General features: G+C 36.2%; 2 protein-coding genes across 2 annotated transcripts; one reads left to right on the top strand and one right to left on the bottom strand.

Annotated features, from left to right (window-relative positions):
- Nucleotides 1–4,150: 4,150 nt before the first annotated feature.
- LOC140968324 (remorin 4.1-like) lies at nt 4,151–5,701 on the top strand. The gene is made up of 2 exons (XM_073429258.1): nt 4,151–4,847; nt 5,207–5,701. Exons 1-2 carry the CDS (start codon nt 4,269–4,271, stop codon nt 5,396–5,398), a joined length of 771 nt encoding a protein of 256 aa, XP_073285359.1. The 5' UTR covers nt 4,151–4,268; the 3' UTR covers nt 5,399–5,701.
- A 1,410-nt stretch (nt 5,702–7,111) lies between these two features.
- Nucleotides 7,112–7,444, bottom strand: LOC140957312 (transcription initiation factor TFIID subunit 11-like). The gene is made up of 2 exons (XM_073414514.1): nt 7,344–7,444; nt 7,112–7,301 (listed from the first exon to the last, which is right to left on the bottom strand). Exons 1-2 carry the CDS (start codon nt 7,442–7,444, stop codon nt 7,112–7,114), a joined length of 291 nt encoding a protein of 96 aa, XP_073270615.1.
- Nucleotides 7,445–12,449: the final 5,005 nt, after the last annotated feature.

Genomic DNA, 12,449 nt, shown 5'->3' with positions numbered 1-12,449 from the left:
TACCCTCTCCCTTGACTTGCAATGTTCCATTGCAGCCTTTTTCTTGACTGGGAAGGGGGAATTTAAGCCCATACTTTTGGTTTAACTTTTCTAGCCCAAGTTAGTAAACGAAATTTGGACCTAAAAACATGAGCCCAATTATTGAGGCCCAATATTTGTTTGCTCTCTCTTTCACCTCGTTTCCCACATGGCCTATCTTACATTAACTGTAACTTTTAATTTTAATATAATTTATACTCTTATGTATAGTTTGGTACACGAGATAAAAGAGGGATTGATAAATAATCTTCCTTATCTCACGTTTGGTACCTTTTTAGAAAGCCCATGATAAGCCCGTGATAAATAGTTTTATACAAGGATAATGTATCTCTTTTATGATATGTGATAATTTTAATCTAATAATAAAAAACACCACAAATGACTTAATTGCCCTCAATATATAAAAATCTTAAACCATATCGTTCTCTCATTTCACCGCCCCATCAAATAAATATTTTATTTTATTTTTATATATTATATAATATGATAATTATATACATGAACTCGAGATAATTATATAAATTATTTTTATAAATCTCAATAAAATTATTAGTATCACTCGATTAACCTTAAAAATTGATATTTGAGTTGACCCACAAAATCAAGGGCTCATTAATTATCGTATTATATAATATATAAAATTAGGTAAAAATAAATAAATCATGCAAGCATTGTCGACGCATGAACAGATAAGAAATACGAACTCAAGCAACAACTTTGAAATTATAAAATTTATTATGATAATGTTAATTTTGTCATTACAATCTAATATATAAATTTAATCACTCTTATTAAAATCAAACCAAACATTAAATACAATATCTTACATCTTATATATCATTAACTTATCATTATATTATATATCACATGTTTATCCTATCATGTGTATCAAACTATGCCTTAGAATAAATTGCTATGTCGACTATATTATATATTTTTCTTAAAAAAATGGTGAAATAATCAAATCTATTCATAAGTTACAGAACTTTCCACATTTCAGTGATTTTGTACAACATTAGTTCTTCAGGCATCACCTTCATTTATGGTTTTTTATTATATTTTGTTTTACTATGGGGAATTTCCTACAACCTATTCACTCCTGATTTTTTAATTTTATTTTAAAGGATCTTCATGCTTTTTTCGCACTGATATAGCAGATAAGATTGTTACCTGAATTAAGTAAATTTAGTAGAATGTAGAGATTTTGGATTCAGGTGCGTACAAAATTTGATGGATCGTCATTTGCTTTACCGAAAAAAACGTTAGAGAAACTGAAGATGAAGGAAGAAAAAACCCTTCAATGATCAAGTCAGCACTATCGCAAATCAGATCAAATCAAGAAGCTTAATTAGAGTGGCTACAACGGTAGCTTTATTGAATACAATAAGTTGGGTTCAAAATAAAACAGTCATTACATGGTTTTCAATGAACCCAACATTATTTTAAAAAAAAAATTTGGTTTCTTTTGAGAGGAAGCAGCTCACACACCCTCTCAAATGGCTCGTGTGTAGCATGCCATGGGGTGCGAGCCCTATTTCTAGCAATGTCTTACTAATAAAGTTACACAACTTGTTCGAGTTCAGTGATCAAATCATTATGTAGAGAAATCAACTTTAGAAACAGAAAACAAGATGAAATATCTGCATCTCTAATTATTTGATTCCTAGTTGCGTTGTGTGCGGATTGTACCTCATATTAATTTTGCGTGTGTGAATAGGGGTGTCAAAATGCGACACGACCCGTCAACCCGACACGACCCAACACGAAAAAAATCAGGTTCGGGTTGGGGTTTTTCGGGTTCGGGTTGGGTGGAATCGGGTTAGTGGCATGTTAGGCAGGTTTCGGGTTGGATCGCGGGTTGACCCACAAACTTTTTTTTTGAAAATATTACCTATATTTTTATATATTGTATGTTTGAACAAAATTGATTGTATATTTATATGATAAATTTTCATCATTTAATATTTATTTTGCATATTTTTATTTTTTTAACAATTTTTTATTTGATTTAGTAAATATACTTTTAATTTTCTAAGATTAAACTTTCAAATTTAAATCGGAAATTTTGTTATTATGTGTTTAAATTAAAATATTATTATTTTTTATTTTTTTGAATTTTTTTCATTAATTTTTTTAAAAAATTTTAAAAAAAAATAAATAAAATTCGGGTTAGACGGGTTGAGTCGGGTTATACGGGTTCGTGTTCGGGTTGGGGGTTTTCGGGTTGCTTCGGGTTCGGGTTGAAAAAAAAATAAAAAAAATTTCGCGGGTTGACCGGAAACCCGACCCAACCCACCCGATTGACACCCCTATATGTGAACGAATAGAAATTTCGATGAAAAAACTTTTAAAGATGGAGGTAAATATAATACCCTCACAAGGCAATAACAACCTCAATAGATCCCCATCTCTGAGCTATAGTTGTTCTAATCTCAAGGAGCATTTTGATAAGGGGTGAAACCTCATGCTTAGGTTCCCAACTACACATATATTTAGAGCGAATATCTTGATATAACACGATGAAATCAATCATCAATTGAGTATAGATGTCAAAATAGATTACATCCGTCAAGATAAAAAAAATACATAGGTTGAGCTGACAGTTTTCGAATCCACCAAATCGAAAAAGCCTCCTTGCCTAATGTTAATGATGGCTTGTTGACAACCCGTCCCAACCCACCAAATTACTAATAAAATTGTCTAGGGCAGTCTTTGCCAATTAACCCACCTACCCCATCCTGTCCGATGACAGTTGAAAGTCGACCCAGTCGCCATACTAACCCGTTTCGACATATTTCCAAATCCATCCGGAAGCACCTTCTACGTAGCGTTACACTTCCATTACATCAACCAAAGAAAAAGACAATGTTTTTAATATTCTTAAATGTCCACATCGCTCCACTGTTTTAAAAACCACCAACCAAAAATTTAATAGTGGCTCGTAATGTTTCATTATCGCGTAATAAGACGTGTGTATTAATCAAAACCCCATCTGTTCTAATCATACTAACGTGTCCTCCATCGATTTTGCTAACCAATTCAGGCCATTGATCTTGGGACACGTTTCTTTATTGAAAGGGGTTCGAAATAGCCACGTGTGTTTTTGTGATTCAGTGCAAAATTTCATTGGCTCTTGTAGATAAAAAAAATCTCCGAGCCGACAATTGAATATTCGTCCAATGCCCCCAAAACAACTGGATTTTTTTATTTATTTTGTGCCCTTTGCTTGACCTTCAATATGTCATTAGAAACGAGTTGAATGAAATATTTTTCAAATTTTGTACATCGAATTCCTTAATTTGGGTGCGGAATCATTGAAATACTTGAGATATTCTCGATAATGAAAGTTATACGTTGTTAAAATTTAAGACGTTTAACTTTTTTTTAGAGACCTTGATGTATACCAACAAATGAGACGTTTAACTTTTTTTTAGAGACTTTGATGTATACCAACAAATGAAATTTATATAGATCTCGGGTTTCTCTGAGACCTTCTCTCATAAATGAGTTCACTTTGAGATAGACATATTTTGCTCGTGAGTTTTCTCGTACACTATTACACATAACATATCATCGTCTTTATAAGATTAAGTCTTTTGTGAGACGATTTCACGAATTTTTATCTTTGAGACGAGTCAACCCTACCGATATTCACAATAAAAATCAATACTCTTAGAATAAAAAGTAATAATTTTTCATGGATGACCCAAATAAGAGATTCGACCCATGAAATTGATCCGTGAGACAGTCTCACAAAAGTTTTTGTGTACTTATAAATGAATTCTTTTCGTTTCTTTGCACACTCGGACTCAAAACCTCACGGATAAATCGAGATATTCTTAGTTTGGGTGTCAATATTGTGGAAGATTGACAATGGACAAGATCATGTCCAACATTTGGTTATCTTGCAATATCTCTTACCTCGATGGTGGTGTATGAATTTTTCAATGTACGAGAATGGAAGAAAAATTATGACATTTTTAAAAATATGACATCATAATAATAGTAATAATCAAAAAATAATAATGAAAGCGCAATTAAGCACCTTCTCAATCCAAATCAACCCTTTAAACTCAATTAATTGATCAATAATATGCGATTAAGACATTAATTAATGACTAACAACTTTACCGCTGCCTTCCAATCCTCCCCACTTCCCCTCCTCATCTCCATACTTCTTCTATATTCTCGCAAACTCACTCACATTTACGGCTAAAAAACAATCTCGAATGTTGAACAATCAACGAGCCTTAGCCATATCAAGAACTCCATCTCATATTGACGATGATGAATCATCGCCTGTGATCAGAGAAATCCACGCCTTGACTCCACCTTTGTCCTTGGGGGCCCGACGACGGGAAACTTGGGAAACTGGCAGCCATAGATCATCTGCCCCTTCCACGGCTTCATCGGAGATCAATTTCACCTCCATGAGTAGGGAGTTCAATGCTTTAGTCTTGGCTGGTTCAAGTTCAACCATCGCGTCGGAAAGTGAAACGGGCAACTTGGGGAGGATTGGGGAGGAGGAGACCAACCCTTTAGCGATTGTGCCGGATACTAACCCCGGCGGTGGAGGGGATAGAGTGCTGGCAGTTTCTGAAGCTGCCGATGATGGTGGTTATCGTATCAGTGGAGGTGCGGTGACGGTACAAAGTGTGAAGAAAGAGGAGGTTTTGTCGAAGATTAGTGCGTGGAAAAATGCGAAGATCGCCAAGATTAACAATCGGTTTAAGCGGGAGGATGCTGTGATTAATGGTTGGGAGGGGGAGCAAGTGCAGAAAGCTACTTCTTGGATGAAGAAAGAAGAGGTACTTTTAAATTTTAAATAAATAAATTATTAGTGTAAAAAATTATAAAAATGCATGCAGGGTTGCTAGTTTATTGTACGTTTTGATCTCTAATTTTGCATATTTCTTGAAAGGTTAAAAATCATGTAACGATTTCATCTGTTCTAGAAGTAATTTCAGATTTCATGTAAAAGAAGTAAGTTTCCCTACGGAATATATGTTAATACAAAACAGTGATCAAATTCTTGGATCGGCCCTCAATTGTTCTGTGCTCTGTCAAGCTTTAAAGAAATGCGTGGCACATAGAGAAATAGACAAAGGAAGAATCCAATACTTTGAACTTCGATGATATCTGAACTAAAAAATCTTCGAATTTACAGAGGAAACTAGAGGAGAAAAGAGCAAAGGCCCTGGAAAAGATGCAGAATGACATAGCACAAGCCCACAGAAAAGCAGAGGAAAGGAGAGCAATCGCTGAGGCCAAGAGGGGAACTAAAGTGGCCAGGATTCTTGAAATCGCCAATCTCATGAAAGCAGTCGGACGACCACCGGTCAAGCGATCTTTCTTTTAATATATACAGATCTATAGGTATCCATATCCCAAACAATGTGTACATAAAATATTGCAAGGCATTTTGATTGAGTTTTGCTCATAAGGATCGTTATCCAGGACCTTAAGCTAAATCGGATTCCTTGCACTTTTCCAACTTAAAAGTGTATCCAAGTACCGTGAAATATGAAAGTAGAAGAAAAACTCTATTACATATTTGAGATGTCGGTATTGTACCTTTGAGAAGTTAGATATGTGCTAGTTTCTGTGTTTTCTACTTTGTAATTTGCAGCAAGTAATCAGTTCAAAACCTTTATTTGAGCAATCACGTATCTATTTTTATCTGTTAAAGACAGAGATTTATACGTAATTCAACTTTAAAAGTTAGTTCGAGTGGCGATTATTTAAATTTATATATATAACATTCAAAAATTTAATATAGTCGATGTAAGTCATCTAATACACTTAATGAACAATTGGAAAATAAAGTTTACTAACATTATAAAATGAGAAGTTATGGTGTTTTATTTAATCCCTGCTCATACACAACTAAAGATCCATTGTAAATTAGAAAGAGGTTAAAAAACTTGATAAGTATCATGATGGTTTATGCTAAATTGGAATTTTTTTAAAAAAATATATTATCAGTCATTAAGATATTGGTCTTAAGCTTCTCTAAATGGCAGTGTGCAGATTTAGATATGGATTTTGTTTGAACAAGTATTTTAAAAATGTTTTTAGTAGTTTTTAATGAAAAGAATTTAAAGTATGTGTTTACAAAAGATTTTTTTATAAAATTTATGAAAATATTTAAAAAAAAACTCTTCTCCACATATAACTTTTGTTTGCACAATATTTGATTTGCGGGCGTGTCAGGTGCGAAGATGCACTGATTTGTGTGAAAATGATAAAATCTAACTTCTAAATATTCAAGCGACGTGAATTCTAAATTCGACCGTCAGTTCTAGTCTCCTAAAACAAATGCAATGCCAAAATAAAAAAAAACTATTGGAAATTGATGCAAATAAACCCCTGACATGATTTTGAATTTACAAAACTGTAGGAATTCATCAAAACTTGAAAAATATAATAACTTGTTGCTGAAATCTAAAACGAGAAGACGTAAAATACTAGAAATATACTGGAACGCTTAAAAAAACTAGTGCTTTAATATTGAAAATTTTGCAGAGAGTATTTGCAGAGTTTTTGCGTGTAGAGAGTTGAGTTGTGTCGTTGTTTGCCGATTTCCTTTTCTTCCCAGCATCCATGCGGTTCTCCCACTCTCCCATGATTCACGTCCTTCTGTTTTTTTCTTCCCACGATCTCCATCTCTTTCCTCCCACGATCTCCTCCTTTTTCACCGCCTTGCGATCGGTTTGAATTTATAAGAATTGATCAACTATGGGCTTGTGTTATTTAATTGGGCTTTATAATTTAACTGGGCTTCTAATTAAATTATTTTGGCCCAAACAATTGCCCTCTTCAAGCATTGGCCCGTGGGCCAAAATGCTTGTATGTTATTCTTTTACTCTATTTCTTACCAATATGGCCCATAAGCAGAAAAGCCCAAGACAAATTCAAGTCTTCAGTGAAGCGAGATTCAAAATTTCAAAAGCCCGCTTTCTTCTTCTTCTTCACAAAATAGCCTCCAAAATCTTGTCGGAAATCTCATTTTTCTGAATCCATACTTTGAAATCTCCGAATTCCATTTAATGTGAAAGACAAATCTCAAAGTTTACAAGTTACTTTCATCACCCAACTCACAAGAACTCCACAAACGTTGTCTGTGCTCTTTTCTCTCTGACATTACCATTCTTGCTGTTTCAATAAGCTCCCCAACAAACATTTTTCCTATTCCAGATACAACAATGGTCATGGGTACTGAAATTTCTGCACTTCCAGTTATGCTTGTAAGTAGCCTTCTCCTATTAGATTTTTAAAATCTAGATCTTTTAAATGACTCATACCGACTCATTTGCTCATCCGTAAACTTAGCTAAAAGAATCAGCATCTTAGCCACTTTATCAGGATCGCCACTAGATTGCAGCTTTCCAAGCTCAACGTCCATGTTATCTTTTTCCTTACCGCCCTCTCGTTCGATTACTCTTCGCTGCTTGTGTAGAGGACCGCCGCCCTTTGCTATCCTCACGCTTCAACTGTCGCGCCCTCAAGCTCCTTCCGATCGTTCTCTGTTGTTGGCTCTGTTGTCGCCTGAAGAAGAGTTATGGCTCAAGACTTCCCATCGGCGCACTCACCCAATTTCAGCGTTTTGGGGTTCGCATAACGCCCTTGTTCTCTTCTGTTCTTCATTATTACTCGCTGTTATGTTCGGTGAGCCCAACTCCCCGCCCGGTATGTTTCTTTCTTGCCCCATTCTAAGTGGCCTGAAGGCCTACTTCATGGACCTGTCACTGCACACACAAACAACCAATTTATATAATGGCGGTACGGTCTATTTCACAATGATTTCTATGACATATATACATGAGAGACATCAACTGAACGCATATAAGTGGCCATGAGGCCGACTTCACTTCATCAGTCTCATTATCAAATCATGATCAATCGAACATTTATATCAATGGCCCTAAGGCTTACATCACATGAAGTTTCGAAGTAACTACACATATATAAAAGTGGCCAATAAGCCTACTTTGTCAATGATTTCCCATAACATAAGAATAATAGACAATCAACCAAATGTATGTTCAAGTAGCCACAAGGCCGACTCCCCACACACCTAATTTCCTTTCAAGTAGCCCGAAAGCTAATGTGGACTCGAATTATCACCATTCAAACAAAATTTGGTCCCTGAAAGTGGCTGTAGAGTCCACTTTGTTCTCCATATTTCACAATATGCAAGTAGTAAAAAAAAAACAAAGGTATGCCAAATTGGCCCAAAGGCCAACTCCCTGCTGGATACCAGCCTCCCTGCTTGCTTTACTCACTTGCTTTTCCTATTTCCTCCCTCATGCTTGGAAAGTATGGCTTTAGATACTTGTCATTTATACATCTTTTGTGTGGTTGGCCATCTACGCTTGATAGCCAATATGCATTGCCATCTAAGACTTTGTGCACCTTGAACGGTCCTTCCCAATTTGGTGACCATTTGCCTAAGTCTCTGTCCTTTGTCCCCAATGGCAATATGGTTTTCCACACAATATCTGAAACGTCCTTCCCTTTTTATTGCTTTAAAAGTATTAGAAAATTTTTTTTTTCTAAATTTCGTCTATCCCATGAAAATATTTTTATAAAATATTTTACCCTTTAAAATGAAACATCAACCAACTAGCATTTTTAGAACTCAACGAAATAGTCATAGAAATGAAATCGTCAATTTGTTTTACCAAACCTAAAAAGCAATAATTTGAAAAGAATAGTCCATACTAAACCTCTCAAAAATCTCTCAAAAAGCATAAATAACTAGTCTTAAAATCTTGAATTATAAATCATGATTCATAAGTCATAAGTGCGGAAATAAGTAGAAGCTCTGGTCCTCGGGTTGTGTGCACCTTCAGTCCAGTCAGTTCATCCGTCAAGACCTCCCTCAAACTCACCTGCATCCATCACACCTAGTGAGTCTAAAGACTCAACACACCATAATCTTTATAACAAATAATACATATAAAACCACATGCAACAGTGAAAATACTTTTAGGTAAAAATAACATTTCATGACATGCATAAATAAATGTTACTCTTTTTCATTTTTTCCTTATCATGACATAAAAACATTTTAACATGATCATAAACATTTTTCTTTTCCCTTTTTTCTTTTCATTTTCCTTTTCCTTTGTTGAATTCAGATCGTTAATTGTGACTTTCCAGATCATGATTATAAGAGTCGATGGATCCATCTACATGTAACCATAGTACTGGACGGCGGGGACATCAGCAACAATCTCACGGGTCAACTGAGCCTTGGCCTATCATGATTCGAATAGAAATACGATCGTCGGGGTTCTCTCTGGGGCATTTTCCCATAAATGGGCTCTCTCTGGGGCCTTTTCCCCTCACGACATTCACATTCTTACCGTTACCACAAATCCGTTACCACATAACCGTTACCACATATTCGCAATGATGAAAACACGATCGTCGGGCTCCCACTGGGACCATAACCCTCACGATATCCCCACCATTAACGAATTAGTCACAATCAATTCACTTCCTTCAACATTTTTCATGCTCATTACTTTAGAAAAATCATGAATAGCCTTTACATTTTTTTCTTTTTTGAAACCAAGCATGCAACATGTATTTTAAATGTCTTCTTTAAATCATAAAAATCCCATGGACATTTAAAAATCATAATTAAATCATGAACATCTCATATACATTTAAAACTAACCATAATATGATAAAAATAGCATTTAGGGCACTGTCACGACGTTTACTAATTTCTAGGTATAAAAAGACCGTTTTACCCCTAGACGTAAAATTCCTCGAATTTGACTTTTTCTTGAATTCATTGACTCTAACATGTCCCAAATAATTATTTAAGCCTAAATTAATTTTCCCATAATTTTATTTAGCTTAAATATTAGACTTTTTTCCATTTATCATTAACTAATTGTTTTGACGGTGTTTTAATCCCGAAAAATCCCAAACTTTAATATAAAATTCCTAAATTATAAATTTAGTCTTTTTATATTATTTTAGCCCTTATGAACCACGATTCGACCCCCCGTGAGCCGTTTTCCAATTTTCCTTATTTAAAAAACCCTAATTGACACCTAAACTTCGACCCCGAACCAACTTTCGATTTTCACGAGTTACCCCCGAACCATGTCAAACCAAAACTTGCCCAACGACCCAAAATACCCTACTGGACTCTAACTTCATCAAGAAACCCAACCTAAAGCCAAAAACGAAGGTCCCCTATACTGCCCTTACCCTAGCCGAGAGTTGCACTTAGTGTGGACTCAAGTTTTTGTGCACTTAGGGACTCAGCCGTCGACCCAGCACCCAAACCAACCCCTTGTGCACCTTCCTAGGACCTTAATGAGTCACCCTAGCCTAACCCACGAGCCCTGGAAGCCGCGCAACCCTGCACGCTCTGCTGCCTTGCTTCTCGGGTAGGAGTCCTCTCGTTTCAGGACTCCTCCCAGCCCTCAATCTTGAGTCCTAGCTTGGCTAGGACTCTACCCTAGACCCAAACAAGTTCCTGGCCGATGCCCTGGCTCAAGCCAAAGCCAAGCCACCCCTGGAACAAGGAACCCGAATCCCTTAAACCCATGACAGCAAGTTCACGGTTTCTGCATGTTCTTGTTTCTTTTCTTTCTTTGTTTCAGCCGATTTATGTGTGGTGTGTGGGACTCCAAAACATGTATAATCCTTACTTATCCATGCCTAGACATCATGGCAGCCCCTTGGTATAACAAAAACGTGTATCATGGCATGCAATAAGAGATACATAAATCATGCCAAGGGGGAAACAAAGGCAGCAACTTTTGGTTTTCATGTTTCACAACAAAAAAAACTTTTAAAAACATATTATGACATGATGGATGAGAAAAGGAAGATTAAGGCGTGCCTTTGCATATTATACGCTCGAATAATTGTTGACGACGAAGAACGGAGGGACGACTTTGGCTTGTTCTCGCTTGCCCTTCGAAAATCCTTCAAAGTGAAAATATGTGTGCTGCCGTGTGTGGGGAGGTGAATGAGGGAGAGTTTTCAAAAAAATAAAATAGGTGGCCGATGGTTTGTTGTTTCTAGAATAGAGTTTTGTGATTTTTTATTTTATTTTAATTACCAATTTGATTACTAACTAGGCCTTAGGCCTAATAAGCCATTAAAATTAGGCCCATTAGTCTAATTAGGATTTAAATAAAATAGTAACAAAGTTTTTCCTTAATTAAATATGTGAATTTATTAGCCGGGTTGTCAAAAAGCTCGTATTTTAGTTGAAAAATCAACACCGATAAAATTTACGTCCCGGCGTATAAAATCACCTCAAAACCCTTTATTTTCAAAAATAATGAAAAACATCTACAATAATTAAAAATAATTATTTAACAAAAACATTTTACATTTTTCAGCCCTCGGTCCCCGTTCCTCGATCGTGGCTTGAATATTCCTTAAAAATACCATTTTATGCATGATGACAATAAAAATCTCATTTAACATATAAACAAGTATGTCACATAATTAACTAGCAATTAAAGTCAATTAAATACTCATTTTTTCATTATTTCCTAGATTCGCATGCAGTTGGATTACGTCGTCTTAATTTTGGACTTTACAATATCTCTTTCTTGGAAGTTTTTCTTGTTGATTCTTCTGTTATAGATCCTTGCAACTTTCTGTTTCTGTAATAGCAGAGCATTGTACGCTTGGATTCTCAGCTCATCCAATTCTTCTAACTCCATGATCATTGCTTCATTATAATGTTCAAGGGGGAGTTCATTTTGCCTTGCCACTCGCATTCATGGCACCATAATCTCCAATGGGAGCACTGCATCATGGCCAAAGGTAAGGGAAAAAGGGCTCACTCCAGTGGCTGTCCTCTTGAATGTCCCGTACGCCCATAAAGTTTCTGATAATAGCATGTGCCAATCCCTGGGATTCTCCTCCATCATCTTTTGTAGAATCTTTATCAACACTTTATTTGACGCTTCGGCTTGCCCGTTGGGCCGTGGGTAGTGAGGGGACGAGTTAAGCAGTTTGATTCCATAGTCTTCTGCAAAGTCCCTCATATCTGAGCTCGTGAACATGGTTCCCTGATCCGTGGTTAGCGACTCTGGGATTCCAAACCTATGAATAATACTTTCTTTCACAAAGTTAATGACATCCCCTTGTTCTGCTTTCTTCAAAGGCACTGCTTCTACCCATTTGGTGAAAAAATCCGTGGCCACAAGGATGAACGAGTGGCCTTTAGATGATGCTGGGTAGATTTTCCCTATTAAGTCCATGGCTCAGCCCCTGAACGGCCATGGTTTGACAACGCTGTGGAGCTCATCCGCCGGAATTCTTTGGATGTTCCCGTGTTTCTGACATGGTTGGCATCCCTTAGCATATTTGATGCAATCTTTCAGGATGGATGGCCAATAGTAGCCAGACCTCCTTAT

The sequence above is a fragment of the Primulina huaijiensis genome, chromosome 2 (assembly GCF_012295235.1).
Source record: "Primulina huaijiensis isolate GDHJ02 chromosome 2, ASM1229523v2, whole genome shotgun sequence".
Lineage (NCBI taxonomy): Eukaryota > Viridiplantae > Streptophyta > Magnoliopsida > Lamiales > Gesneriaceae > Primulina > Primulina huaijiensis.
Note: the sequence above shows the minus strand (reverse complement) of the source record. Positions and strands in the feature narration are given on the sequence as shown.